Genomic DNA, 15,706 nt, shown 5'->3' on the forward strand with positions numbered 1-15,706 from the left:
GAACTATGCATGCTCTCTGCCAATCCCTAGGTACCTTACCCTCTTCCATACATTTATTAAATAATTGCACCAACCACTCCAAAACTATATCCCCACCTGCTTTTAACATTTCTATCTTTATCCCATCAATCCCGGCTGCCTTACCCAATATATCTCTCCAAACTGCCAATATCCCAAACCCCTCCTTTAGAGTGCAGTCATTGTACTTCCCATTTCCAGGACTCAAGTCCGGTTATATAAAATAACCGGTTTCCCTGAATCCCTTCACTAAATATTACCCTGCTCACACTCCAACAGATCGTCAGGTCCCAAATACCATTTGTCTCCATTCACTCCTAACATGCTCACGCACGCATACTTGAAGTTCAAACCCCTCGCCCACAACACCTCCTTTACCCCCTTTACTCCCTACTTTATAGAAAGCCCCTTATTATGAAGTTGAACTAGCAGTTCAACAACTTCCTAATTTGTCCAAAATATAACCTGAACTAAATTTTATATACTGTACTGTATCTTAATTCTGTATAAAAATTATGTACATATTCCACATGGTCATGCTCAAAATGCTGTGAATACACAGGGCCTCACAATATTATTATGCAATTACATAATCTGATTGAACTTTATAAAACTGGGATGCTTAAATGTGCGTGGATGTAGTGCGGATGACAAGAAACAGATGATTGCTGATGTTATGAATGAAAAGAAGTTGGATGTCCTGGCCCTAAGCGAAACAAAGCTGAAGGGGGTAGGGGAGTTTCGGTGGGGGGAAATAAATGGGATTAAATCTGGAGTATCTGAGAGAGTTAGAGCAAAGGAAGGGGTAGCAGTAATGTTGAATGATCAGTTATGGAAGGAGAAAAGAGAATATGAATGTGTAAATGCCAGAATTATGTGGATTAAAGTAAAGGTTGGATGCGAGAAGTGGGTCATAATAAGCGTGTATGCACCTGGAGAAGAGAGGAATGCAGAGGAGAGAGAGAGATTTTGGGAGATGTTAAGTGAATGTATAGGAGCCTTTGAACCAAGTGAGAGAGTAATTGTGGTAGGGGACCTGAATGCTAAAGTAGGAGAAACTTTTAGAGAGGGTGTGGTAGGTAAGTTTGGGGTGCCAGGTGTAAATGATAATGGGAGCCCTTTGATTGAACTTTGTATAGAAAGGGGTTTAGTTATAGGTAATACATATTTTAAGAAAAAGAGGATAAATAAGTATACAAGATATGATGTAGGGCGAAATGACAGTAGTTTGTTGGATTATGTATTGGTAGATAAAAGACTGTTGAGTAGACTTCAGGATGTACATGTTTATAGAGGGGCCACAGATATATCAGATCACTTTCTAGTTGTAGCTACACTGAGAGTAAAAGGTTGATGGGATACAAGGAGAATAGAAGCATCAGGGAAGAGAGAGGTGAAGGTTTATAAACTAAAAGAGGAGGCAGTTAGGTTAAGATATAAACAGCTATTGGAGGATAGATGGGCTAATGAGAGCATAGGCAATGGGGTCGAAGAGGTATGGGGTAGGTTTAAAAATGTAGTGTTAGAGTGTTCAGCAGAAGTTTGTGGTTACAGGAAAGTGGGTGCGGGAGGGAAGAGGAGCGATTGGTGGAATGATGATGTGAAGAGAATAGTAAGGGAGAAAAAGTTACCATATGAGAAGTTTTTACAAAGCAGAAGTGATGCAAGGAGCGAAGAGTATATGGAGAAAAAGAGAGAGGTTAAGAGAGTGGTGAAGCAATGTAAAAAGAGAGCAAATGAGAGAGTGGGTGAGATGTTATCAACAAATTTTGTTGAAATAAGAAAAAGTTTTGGAGTGAGATTAACAAGTTAAGAAAGCCTAGAGAACAAATGGATTTGTCAGTTAAAAATAGGAGAGGAGTTATTAAATGGAGAGTTAGAGGTATTGGGAAGATGGAGGGAATATTTTGAGGAATTGTTAAATGTTGATGAAGATAGGGAAGCTGTGATTTCGTGTATAGGGCAAGGAGGAACAACATCTTGTAGGAGTGAGGAAGAGCCAGTTGTGAGTGTGGGGGAAGTTCGTGAGGCAGTAGGTAAAATGAAAGGGGGTAAGGCAGCCGGGATTGATGGGATAAAGATAGAAATGTTAAAAGCAGGTGGGGATATAGTTTTGGAGTGGTTGGTGCAATTATTTAATAAATGTATGGAAGAGGGTAAGGTACCTAGGGATTGGCAGAGAGCATGCATAGTTCCTTTGTATAAAGGCAAAGGGGATAAAAGAGAGTGCAAAAATTATAGGGGGATAAGTCTGTTGAGTATACCTGGCAAAGTGTATGGTAGAGTTATTATTGAAAGAATTAAGAGTAAGACGGAGAATAGGATAGCAGATGAACAAGGAGGCTTTAGGAAAGGTAGGGGGTGTGTGGACCAGGTGTTTACAGTGAAACATATAAGTGAACAGTATTTAGATAAGGCTAAAGAGGTCTTTGTGGCATTTATGGATTTGGAAAAGGCGTATGACAGGGTGGATAGGGGGGCAATGTGGCAGATGTTGCAGGTGTATGGTGTAGGAGGTAGGTTACTGAAAGCAGTGAAGAGTTTTTACGAGGATAGTGAGGCTCAAGTTAGAGTATGTAGGAAAGAGGGAAATTATTTCCCAGTAAAAGTAGGCCTTAGACAAGGATGTGTGATGTCACCGTGGTTGTTTAATATATTTATAGATGGGGTTGTAAGAGAAGTAAATGCGAGGGTCTTGGCAAGAGGCGTGGAGTTAAAAGATAAAGAATCACACATAGAGTGGGAGTTGTCACAGTTGCTCTTTGCTGATGACACTGTGCTCTTGGGAGATTCTGAAAAGAAGTTGCAGAGATTGGTGGATGAATTTGGTAGGGTGTGCAAAAGAAGAAAATTGAAAGTGAATACAGGAAAGAGTAAGGTTATGAGGATAACAAAAAGATTAGGTGATGAAAGATTGGATATCAGATTGGAGGGAGAGAGTATGGAGGAGGTGAATGTATTCAGATATTTGGGAGTGGACATGTCAGCGGATGGGTCTATGAAAGATGAGATGAATCATAGAATTGATGAGGGGAAAAGGGTGAGTGGTGCACTTAGGAGTCTGTGGAGACAAAGAACTTTGTCCTTGGAGGTAAAGAGGGGAATGTATGAGAGTATAGTTTTACCAATGCTCTTATATGGGTGTGAAGCATGGGTGATGAATGTTGCAGCGAGGAGAAGGCTGGAGGCAGTGGAGATGTCATGTCTGAGAGCAATGTGTGGTGTGAATATAATGCAGAGAATTCGTAGTTTGGAAGTTAGGAGGAGGTGCGGGATTACCAAAACTGTTGTCCAGTGGGCTGAAGAAGGGTTGTTGAGGTGGTTCGGACATGTGGAGAGAATGGAGCGAAACAGAATAACTTCAAGAGTGTATCAGTCTGTAGTGGAAGGAAGGCGGGGTAGGGGTCGGCCTAGGAAAGGTTGGAGGGAGGGGGTAAAGGAGGTTTTGTGTGCGAGGGGCTTGGACTTCCAGCAGGCATGCGTGAGCGTGTTTGATAGGAGTGAATGGAGACAAATGGTTTTTAATACTTGACGTGCTGTTGGAGTGTGAGCAAAGTAACATTTATGAAGGGGTTCAGGGAAACCGGCAGGCCGGACTTGAGTCCTGGAGATGGGAAGTACAGTGCCTGCACTCTGAAGGAGGGGTGTTAATGTTGCAGTTTAAAAACTGTAGTGTAAAGCACCCTTCTGGCAAGACAGTGATGGAGTGAATGATGGTGAAAGTTTTTCTTTTTCGGGCCACCCTGCCTTGGTGGGAATTGGCCAGTGTGATAATAAATAAATAAATAATCTGTAATTATTAATTATACAATATCAAAAACTTATTCAGTGATTTGTGAATAAAAATTTTATTTGTATTCAATGAAAATTCCTAAAGCAGTTCGACAAATGAGACTGAAAAGCACAGCATCAAAAAGACTTACCTGACGTAAACAATTTGAAATTACATGAAGTATTAAATTCCCACATGTGTCATTTCTTTTACTTCCATCTACCAAACACCATTTAAAAAAACTAATCTCTAGCCATGTATTTGTACATTTCAATATAAATTACAAGGGAACAATTTAATGTTATAATGCACAAATAACCCGCACATAAAAGAGAGAAGTTTACGACGACGTTTCGGTCCGACTTGGACCATTTACAAAGTGTGACTTTGTAAACGGTCCAAGTCGGACCAAAACGTCGTCATAAGCTTCTCTCTTTTATGTGCGGGTTATTTGTGTATCGTTCCAGTCACGGTATTGTGCCTTTTATGGTTATTTAATGTTATAATGCTTAAAAAATACAATCAATTTTTTTTTAAAGCCTACCTGATGTGCTTGACTCTGGCAAGGATAAATCTTCATCATCACTGTTCTCTGGTGAAGGAGCATCAACTGTTGGAGAGGGAACTGGACTCGGTTCTGGAAGAGACTTCATTTTCTCCGTCAGCTTTGTTTTCAATGTCTTCACTCGATTCCCAAAGTTTTTGTATGCCTGAAATGATAAAGTCATATATGAATCCTGGAGGTGGGCAGTACAGTGCCTGCATTCTGAAGGATGGGTGGGAATGCTATAGCTCTGGAGGTGAACAGTACAGAGTTTACACAATGAAGGATGGGTGGGGATCCTACAGTTCTGAGAATGATGACAGGAAGTACAGTGACTGCACTCTGAATGATGGGTGGGCATGTTACAGTTTGGAGTTATATAAATTGTGATGTAAGTGACCTGGCAAGATAGCCAGGGAATGTGTAGTGGTAAAAGTTTTTACTTCTATGGGTCGGCCTCCATTGGTGGGAAATGGCCAATGCGATAAAATATATGTACAGTGGACCCTAGGTTACTGGCTGTAATCTCTTCCAGAAGGCCAGCCAAAAACCGAAATGGCCAATAACCGATAGGAGTGAATGGAGACAAATGGTATTAGGGACCTGACAATCTGTTGGAGTGTGAGCAGGGTAATATTAGTGAAGGGATTCAGGGAAACCGGTTCTTTTTATATAGCCAGACTTGAGTCCTGGAAATGGGAAGCACAGTGCCTGCACTCTAAAGGAGGGGTTCGGGATATTAGCAGTTTAGGGGGATATGTTGTGCATCTTTATACGTATATGCTTCTAAGCTGTTGTGCTCTGAGCACCTCTGCAAAAACAGTGATTATGTGTGAGTGAGGTGAAAGTGTTGAATGATAATGAAAGTATTTTCTTTTTGGGGATTTTCTTTCTTTTTGGGTCACCCTACCCCGGTGGGAGACGGCTGACTTAAAAAAAAAAAAATACACAAAACAATGAGAACTAAATAAAATATATACATGAACAATTAAATCAGTATTATATTACTTTATTGAAGACTGTTGTTGGCTTATGGAATAGAGGGAGGAGAGTTTAGTGTTTAGAAGGGGAATCCCCCTCCATCAGAACTTCAGGTATCAAAGCCCTATCTGGGGTTACTTCCTTTCCTTGTCTTTTAATGCCACTAGGACCAGTTTGAGAGTCAGTGGACCCTGTCGCACAAAATATCTGTCCAAAATATCTTTCCCTGAAGTGGGACAAGGTTCTGTCACTGAACCTATTGCAGATGTAGCTTGTTTCAGCTTGGTCAGGGTGATTTCTCAGCAAAAGCTTGCACCCTAGTCCACATTGTATAAATCTCCTTAATCTCTGAAGAAGGCATCTCCTTCACTCCCTCTTCCTCCTCCTCTGAAGCAAGTTCCTGAGCTGTGGTCTGTTGCTGCTCCAGATGAGCTCTTGCAGCTGTTCAGTGGTTAGCTCTTCCCTGTGGTCCTCCACCAAATCTTCCACATCCTCACCACTAACCTCCAACCTCATGGACTTGCCCAGAGATACAATGGATTCCACAACAGGCATAGGGTCCTCAGGGTCAGCCCCAAATCCTTCAGAATCCCCCTCAGACACATTTTGGCCACAATTTTCTCCATGCAGAGTTCAAAGTCCTGGAAGTCACTCTCTCCCAAGCTTTACCTATAAGGCTTACGCAATGGAGGGTATTGAAGTGATTCCTCCAGAACTCTCTTAGGGTCAAATCTGTGTCCGAGGTCACTTCAAAGCACCTTCAAAACACTGCTTTGGTGTACAGTTTTTTGAAGTTAGAAATGACCTGCTGGTCCATGGGCTGGATGACAGAAGTGGTGTTAGGAGGCAAGAACTACACTGCAATGAAACAGAATTCCACAGACAGTATGTCTACCAAGTTTGGAGGATGAGCAGGAGCATTATCAAGTATACCAGGAGGCACTTGAGTGGCAATTTATGTTCCAGGGGGTATTTTTTCACACTCGGGCCAAACACATCATTCACCTACTCCTTGAAAATTGGCCTTCTGACCCATGCATTATTGTTAGCCCTCAACATCACACACAATTTACTCTTGAAAACATGGCGTTTCTTGAACACTCTGGGACTTTCAGAGTGATATACCAGTAAAAGCTTCACTTTGAAATCCCCAGTAGTATTAGCACAGAATAAAAGAGTAAGCTTGTCTTTCATAGGCTTGTGTCCAGGCAGGGCTTTTTCCTCCTGTGTAATGTAGTCCTCTTTGGCATTTTCTTCCAAAACCGGCCTGTTTCGTCACAACTAAACACTTGTTGGGGGAGGAATCCTTTAGCCTCTACGTACCCCTTGAAATCTTGCACAAATTTTTCAGCCGCACATTTATCAGAACTTGCAGCCTCTCCATGCGCTACCACACTGTATATGCCACTACGCTTCTTAAATCTCTCAAACCAGCCTTTGCTAGCCCTAAATTCACTAACAGCAGCACTTGTTCCAGGCATTTTATTTACAAGATCCACGTACAACTGCTTTGCCTTCTCACAAATCACTGACTCCACAAAACTATCTCCCGCTAATTGTTTTTCCCTGATCCACAACAATCATAACTTTTCCATATCTTCCATTATTGGCAACCTTTGTTTTGTTATCACATTTACTCCTTTTGCAACATCAGCTTCCTTGATTTGTTCTTGCTTTGCCAGGAGGGAAGTGATGGAAGATTTGTTTTTCCCATACATCCTGGCAAGTTCCAAAACTCGCATACCACTCTCAAATTTTTCAATCACTTCTCTCTTAAATTCCATTGTGTTTCTGACTTTCTTTACCACAGGAACTTTACTACGAACTTTCTTTGGGGCCATGCTTACTTATTTCGCAGCTGAACTTAATAAATAACAAAGAAAAACACTGATTTATAGCGAAATGTTTGGATGAATGAGCAGAAGCTTCCTCACTCGGCCAGCGACACAGCTACGCTGACTCAGAATGGTGCAAGCGTTGCCAGTCGATAAGCATCCAATACGGCCGTTAAGCGAAATAACAGCCGATAACTGGAAGCCGAAAAACCGACTGATAAGCGAGTTGGCCGATAAGCAGAACGGCCGATAACCAAGGGCTCACTGTACAAACAATGAACCATTGTATATACAGTACAGTACGTACTTGTTTAATAAAGTGATACAACACAGAACCCTGATACGAGGCATTGCCTCTAGAAAGGAAAAACTCGCCATTTTTAGTATGGTCAATCAAGCCTCAATTATTATTATAATCAAAAAGAAGCACTGAACCATACCCCCGGCCGGGATTGAACCCGCGGTCATAGAGTCTCAATCCCGGCCGGGGGTATGGTTTATTTGCAATCGTGTCATTACGATTTCTTAAGTCAGAAGCACTGAACTTACAAGGGTCAATCAAGAGTAACAACAAATCTAAATATTGTTTTAATACATCCATAAACATTGTTTTAAAGCAATTCTTACAAAACTTGTAATGAAAAAACAGACACAAATGTAATATAATGCAATCCTTTATAGACTACATTTTGCCCATACAGTGGACTGCATCAACTCACAAACAGATCTGTTTGTGACTTGATAAAGTCCACTGTGTGGGCAAAATGTAGTCTATAAAAGATCGCATTATACTACATTTGTGTATTTTTCCATCCTTTCAGTATTTTATGCCTAATTTCCCTGCAATCCTATGGTGTATACCCATTAAGCTTACATATACATACACAACTTGTGTGACTTACTGTGGCCACCATTTTAGCCTCACCCCGCTGAGTTTCATAAAAAATTTCAGCTTGCTCAAGTAGGGTGACAACCTGTGTCCTTTCCTCAACTTCCTTCTGCACCGAGGCCATATAACACTCGAGAGCAATAACAGCTTCTTCAAACTCCTCCATTCGTTCTCGACTCGTTCCCCGTTCTGTTGGTCACACAATTTTAATGTGTAATAAATTATGTTATAAATATATACCACATACTCTTCACAAAAGCTACCCAACAGTATTTTAGTCAAACCCCCAAATTTGCAAGAGTTGGTCAAATTCTGTCTGTAGTGAAACAATTAAGATTTGGGGTCCTTTTGCATTTCTAATGCCAAATTTCTTTAGACATCACTTTAACCTGGTTAATATAGACATTCATGAGAATGTTCAAACAGAGATTTGAGCATGGAAAATCTTATGAGCACAGTCTTAATAAAATCAATGGGCACCACAAAAAAACTAAATAATCAAGGCTATTTGCAGCAGGGTAATCAGTAAAAACATTAGATAACCAAAGCACACAAATATATGAAGTTTGTGAGTTTGAGGGGCTCTACTATGTGCAAAGTTTACAAAAAAAAAAAAAACTGATTTTCAGAAGGTACAATTCATAGCAGAGGCTAAAAATACTGTTAGAGCTAACCCAATGGATTTTAGTGGACACAGTCTCTTGTTACTGACTTATGTATAAATACTATATAGAAGTTCAAGAGGAGATAGGAAAGACTTCCTTTCATCTTCAAAATACTCATTGAACTGCATAATTATCAAAATTTCAGAGAAAATTCACCATATCAGGACTTTCTGAAAAAGTAATAACAATTTCTACAACACTGAAATTGTCATTATGATCATTTTCAGAAAAAATCCTGATGGCAGTGATTCAATTTTCCCTGACTGTAAATAATTATTATTTCTTTCTTTCAACACACCGGCCGTATCCCACCGAGGCAGAGTGGCCCAAAAGGAAAAACGAAAGTTTCTCCTTTTAAATTTAGTAATATATACAGGAGAAGAAGTTACTAGCCCCTTGCTCCTGGCATTTTAGTCGCCTCTTACGGCACGCATGGCTTACGGAGGAAGAATTCTGTTCCACTTCCCCATGGAGATAAGAGGAAATAGACAACAAGAACAAGAACTAGAAAGAAAATAGAAGAAAACCCAGAGGGGGTGTGTGTATATATATGCTTGTACATGTATGTGTAGTGTGACCTAAGTGTAAGTAGAAGTAGCAAGACGTACCTGAAATCTTGCATGTTTATGAAACAGACAAAAGACACCAGCAATCCTACCATCATGTAAAACAATTACAGGCTTTTGTTTTACACTCACTTGGCAGAACGGTAGTACCTCCCTGGGCGGTTGCTGTCTACCAACCTACTACCTATAATAACTAATTATATAGTGCAATAAGTATGTTTAAGGGAGCAAGGGGCTTGTAACCCCTTCTGTATAGGTTACTAAATTTGAAAAGAGAAACTTTCGTTTTTCTTTTTGGGCCACCCTGCCTTGGTGGGATACGGCCAGTTTGTTGAAATAAAAAAAAAAAGTATGTTTAGGAATGAAATCTCTGCTTCCTCCTTTACTACACACTTCTGTAAAACCTCTTGTCTATATTTAAGTGTGAACTATTAAGCAACATTTACAATACAAATAATGTCCAGTAAAATTCCCACAAGGTTACAGGTTTTATTAATTATATAATAATGAATGGATGTGGAGAAAGAGAAGAGAAATGAAGACAAACTTATATTTGAAGGTTTATAATTTATTTTACAGTGAATGTGTCTCCTTCACAAAGCATGGACATAGCAGTAAGAGGTGCAGTCTGGGGTGACCCAAAGAAAAACACATTCACTGTCTCTAGTTCAATAGCAGTCTTGCCTGAAGTGCAAGACCATCATAATTCAAACAACTCGCTTAATTACAAATGGAACTTTTAAATATCTGAAATATTTAAATAAACAGAGGTGGCAGACTGGTGGAATATTATGCAAGAGTATGTAGCATGTGCTTCAATCAACAGAAACTTTAATAGATTATATGATAAACTATAAGCACTGAAGACAGTACATCATGAGCATGCCTCTACTTCTTTAAGAAATAATCACAAAAAAGGGAATCACAAGAATGAAGAAACATTTCTCAAAGAGAAACCTAAGCACAAGAAACAAATAAGTGCAGAAAATGTTTGCCAGTGCTGGACAGAACTCAATACAGTGACAAAGCAACACCTAGCCAATCACCAAGCTTAAGAGTTAATAATGAAAGCCACAGATAGTCTCACTTTTTACACTGACGAATTTACAAACTAAGAACTGTTATCCTACCTCAGTTCATTTCAATGCCCAGCCCTACCAAAGTTATATTACCACCACAGAAAATGAACTCACAACAGTTGACTAACACCCAGGTATCTTGGCATGATCCACCAATGATTTCTATTCCTGTTGTTACAACTGATAAATGGGAAGATATTATAAATGGGAGAGAGTATGGAGGAGGTGAACGTATTCAGATATTTGGGAGTGGACGTGTCAGCGGATGGGTCTATGAAAGATGAGGTGAATCATAGAATTGATGAGGGAAAAAGAGTGAGTGGTGCACTTAGGAGTCTGTGGAGACAAAGAACTTTGTCCTTGGAGGCAAAGAGGGTAATGTATGACAGTATAGTTTTACCAACGCTCTTATATGGGTGTGAAGCGTGGGTGATGAATGTTGCAGCGAGGAGAAGGCTGGAGGCAGTGGAGATGTCATGTCTGAGGGCAATGTGTGGTGTGAATATAATGCAGAGAATTCGTAGTTTGGAAGTTAGGAGGAGGTGCGGGATTACCAAAACTGTTGTCCAGAGGGCTGAGGAAGGGTTGTTGAGGTGGTTCGGACATGTAGAGAGAATGGAGCGAAACAGAATGACTTCAAGAGTGTATCAGTCTGTAGTGGAAGGAAGGCGGGGTAGGGGTCGGCCTAGGAAAGGTTGGAGGGAGGGGGTAAAGGAGGTTTTGTGTGCGAGGGGCTTGGACTTCCAGCAGGCATGCGTGAGCGTGTTTGATAGGAGTGAATGGAGACAAATGGTTTTTAATACCTGACGTGCTGTTGGAGTGTGAGCATAGTAACATTTATGAAGGGATTCAGGGAAACCGGCAGGCCGGACTTGAGTCCTGGAGATGGGAAGTACAGTGCCTGCACTCTGAAGGAGGGGTGTTAATGTTGCAGTTTAAAAACTGTAGTGTAAAGCACCCTTCTGGCAAGACAGTGATGGAGTGAATGATGGTGAAAGTTTTTCTTTTTCAGGCCACCCTGCCTTGGTGGGAATCGGCCAGTGTGATAATAAAAATAATAATTACCCAAACATCTGATGCTCCTTTGATCTCTGCCACCCCAGACAATATGCCAGTCATACATCTCTACAAGTCTATTTGGCAATTTCCATTTAAGGAACAGAGGAAAACACCTTATTTCATATTTATAATGAGTACAGTACACACCATAAATATACGCGTGTTGTTTAACCCTTTGACTGTCGCAACCCCCAATCCTGAGGTGTCTCCTGGTGTCGCAAAATTTAAAAAAAAAAAAAAAATTATTTTTTCTTATGAAATGATAGAGAATCTTTTCCCGGTTGTAATGACACCAAAAAAACGAAATTTGATGGGAAACTGACAGAATTATGCTCTCACGAAGTTAGCGACCTCGGCGCTGTTTACAAATCGGCGATTTCGCCCACTTTGAGCCCTATTTTCGGCTAATTCCATTGTTCCAGTCACACAAACTCATAGCTATTTCTTTAGAACTCCATTTTTCCTACCGATTGAGTACAAGAAACTGCCCATTTACCAATTTCAACTACCTAATAATGTGGTCAGAAATTTGCAATTTGGCCAATTTCACGAAAACTAAAAAATATGACAATTTCAAAATAAGGTCCAGAATGAACAATGCAGACATTCCTGGCTCTAAAATAACATTTTCTTTGTTCATCAGTCATGTCTCCAGGCCCCTCTGATATTACTCTTGCTTTCTATTTTGAATTTTTATTCAAACAAAAAGTACGAGATTTACTGTTATGCAGACTACTGCAATACTGTAATAATTGTATAAATAACATCAACCCATTTATGACTGCATATTAGAATGGCTAGTTGGACATTTATTGGACAATGGCATCATTTGTTTACTTTTGAACATTGGCAAAAATCAAACATTTCCCCTAATATGAGCTCCATTTCTAGGTTCTTTTTATAGTAAAATCAATCAAAATCACCTCTATTTCTATAATATGTTTTCCATTCTATCAAATGAGACCAAGAAAACGAGAATACAACCATAAATACTATACGAAAATAGACCACAAAGTCGGCATTTTAATTAAAAAAAAAGGTCGGAGTTTTTTTTTCTCATTATGCACTGCGTGCTCCAGGATTTTTTTTATATGGTGCACACTGACCACACAGACCCATTCTCTCACATGTGGGCCTACCAGCTTTCTCCTGCTTGATTTGAAGCCGCTAGAATTTATGAGTATATATACGTCAAACACGGTACCTCGTAAGACATATATATACGGCCGCGACAGTCAAAGGGTTAATTAGAGATTCAAAGCTCTGGAAAACTCAGCAGTCCAGGGAGGCCTTGACTATGTCCAGTCCATATTTGTGGTTTCCTACTGTATAAATTTGGTCTTAATATTATTCTTCATATTACAGATACAGTACATTTGTGACAAGCTTGTGAGCACAGTGCCACATAAAGAAGAAAAAGTGCAAAAGTGCAGTGTTCCACTCTGTTCCTTGTGCTCAAGGATTGGCACACAAAATGCTCCATGTGTACAGTACAAAACAAAAACTGAAATAGCTTACAATTTTGGTCCTTTCCTAGCTTTCACTGCACTCAATAAGCATGTCACAAACCCTGCATTACCCTTAATTAGCTTAGACAAAATATGCCCGAGCAAACCTGTGGTGGATGATGACGGGCCAAAAATACTTGTGGGTGAGTAGTCTGCAGCACAAGTGAAGTTTATCAGTCAAGTGCTCAGCATAGTCCAGTAATATCAATATGTAAAAAAGTATAACATGAGTTTATACTTTCTTTCAGCACTACATAATGCTATCTACAAATTATTTATAGCAATTTACTTAAAGATAAAAGAGAGACTGACCCTTGACAGTTTGCCGAAGCTGATTAATCTCATCATCGGTTAACGTAAAATCTTGGTTCTTGAGGTCCGTCAGAAGAGATTCTGTCGTCTTCTCCAGGGCAACGACCCCTCTAATACCTTCTACTAACTGCACAGGCTGTAAGAAACAGTTATACTCATTAAAAACTTGAAGGTTATAGCAACAATATTTTGTTAATACAAATAAGGAAGTACATTGCCTGCGCTCTGAAGGAAGGGGTGTTGATGTGGTGCAGTGTTTTAACTGTAGTGTAGGCGAGCCTCTGGCAAGACAGTGATGGTGTGAATGATGAAAATATTTCTTCTCTTTCAGGTTAATCTGCCTTGGTGGGAAACAGCCGATGTGTTAATAAAAAAAATAAGGATTAAATCATGTAGTAGGAAAGATTGAACCTATTGCAAACGAGTTCTAAAACTCATTTCACGATTTGTTTGCAATCGTGTTTATATGTTTTTGTGAAACCAATAAGGATTACCTGATAAGACATAAGTGATGACAACAGGAGATTGATAGAATTTATACCCATCCAACAGTGGAAGGGAAGGGAAAGGAGTGCCAATTATATGCAATAACCATGGAACATCCAAGTAATTAGATAAAATAATTGAGAGAGACTCAGTGACTACAGTTTATATAAGATCCTCCTATAATTGCTATATTAGTAATGATTATACAGTAGATGTACTAGCAAATTTAAGTGAAAAGCACTCATAAGCATTAACCCTTTCAGGGTTTCGGCCGTACTAGTACGGCTTACGAGCCAGGGTTTTTGACATACTAGTACGCCTAAATTCTAGCGCCCTCAAATCTAGTGAGAGAAAGCTGGTAGGCCTACATGTGAAAGAATGGGTCTATGTGGTCAGTGTGCACAGTATAAAAAAAATCCTGCAGCACACAGTGCATAATGAGAAAAAAGAACTTTGACCATGTTTTTGGATTAAAACAGCGACTTTGCACTGTATTTTCATATGGTATTTATTGTTGTATTCTAGTTTTCCTGGTCTCATTTTATAGAATGGAACACATATTACAGAAATTGAGATGATTTTAACTGGTTTTACAAAGAAAAGTACCTTGAAATTGAGCTCAAAGTAGCAGAAATGTTTGATTTTTACCAAAGTTCAAAAGTAAACAAATCATGCTATGCGTCCAATACACCTCAACTGGTGAGTCTAATATTCTTTCACAAGTGCGCTGATATTATTTATACCATTTCTACACTAATGCAGTAGTCTGCATAACAGTAAATCTTCTATTTTTTTGTGAGAATAAAAATTCAAAGTGGAAAGCAAAAGAATGTAAGAGGGGCATGGGGACATGACTAATGAACAGAGGAAATGTTATTTTAGTGCCAGGAATGTCTTTCTTGTTTATTCTTGACCCTATTTGGAAATTGGCATCTTTTGAAATTTGTGTGAAATTGGCAAAATTGCTAAATTCTGACCACTGTATTGGATAGTTGAAATTGGTAAATGGGTGGTTTCTTGTACTCATTCGATAGAAAAAATGGAGTTCTAGCGAAATAGTTATGATTTCTGTCAACATGTGCACTGGAATTGGTCGAAAATAGGGCTCAAAGTGGGCAAAATCGCCGATGCGTAAACATCATCGATACCGCTAACTTCGCGAGAGCATAATTCCGTAAGTTTTCCATCAAATTTCATATTTTTGGTGTCATTATGATTGGGAAAAGATTCTCTATCTTTTCATAAGAAAAAAATTTTTTTTTTTTTTTTTTTTTTGAAATTTGGCCGACCCTGAGAACAAGTCTCTGAGAGGGCCTGTCGATCCTGAAAGGGTTAATCAATTTTATCCACACAGTAATAACACTGCATCTCAAGTTATTATAAAAGATGCTAGAAAAGTATGAATGGTTATACATGTATTTGGTTTGCTAATGACTTTCAAAAACTGCAGCCTATTCTCAAGAGAGAGACTGGATGCTAAACTTTTATATTTAATCTGAAACTTGACTGGGAAGTGAGAACATGGAGAACCATGAGAGTACATTGCTAACATGCTCCCTATACACATGAATCTAGAATTCCTATGCAAATCTATTAATACAGTAACAAACAAAGAATTAAGTCTGTCTAACAGCAAACATGCACTGAGACTATGTACTCGTTTCCCTTCTGTATAAACTGGACCCGACTCATCAGGTGGTCACCAGGAGAGCCTTGCCTAAGGTCGGGCCACAAAAATAGCAACAAAAAATAAAAATTCACAAGTGTATCAGTTATAATATGATGCACTTTTTTATTTTTTTAACACACCAACCATCTCCCACCAAGGTGAGGTGACTCAAAAAAGAATAAATACTTTCACCATCATTCACTCTAGTAGGACCGCCGTATCCACGGGTCTGGTTTCCGCAGTTTCATTTATCCGTGGTTTACCCTGGCCTGAAAATAACCCATAAGTTTGCTTAATAAGAACACCAAGGTGCAAAAGTAGTG

The 15,706-nt window shown here is 39.4% G+C and overlaps 1 protein-coding gene across 5 annotated transcripts in view; it reads right to left on the bottom strand.

Annotated features, from left to right (window-relative positions):
* Nucleotides 1-15,706, bottom strand: part of LOC128694317 (uncharacterized) — a 42,717-nt gene that overhangs the window by 13,333 nt on the left and 13,678 nt on the right. For 4 of the 5 annotated variants that reach the window (XM_053784406.2, XM_053784408.2, XM_053784405.2 and 1 more), the window contains 4 exons: nucleotides 13,229-13,364; nucleotides 13,024-13,068; nucleotides 8,053-8,228; nucleotides 4,335-4,500 (listed from right to left, as the gene is read on the bottom strand). In XM_053784406.2, coding sequence (XP_053640381.1) covers nucleotides 4,335-4,500; nucleotides 8,053-8,228; nucleotides 13,024-13,068; nucleotides 13,229-13,364 — 523 coding nt within the window. The remainder of the gene's footprint in view (nucleotides 1-4,334; nucleotides 4,501-8,052; nucleotides 8,229-13,023; nucleotides 13,069-13,228; nucleotides 13,365-15,706) is intronic. The other variant, XM_070093680.1, reaches the window with a different exon arrangement.

The sequence above is a fragment of the Cherax quadricarinatus genome, chromosome 43 (assembly GCF_038502225.1).
Source record: "Cherax quadricarinatus isolate ZL_2023a chromosome 43, ASM3850222v1, whole genome shotgun sequence".
Taxonomy (NCBI): domain Eukaryota; kingdom Metazoa; phylum Arthropoda; class Malacostraca; order Decapoda; family Parastacidae; genus Cherax; species Cherax quadricarinatus.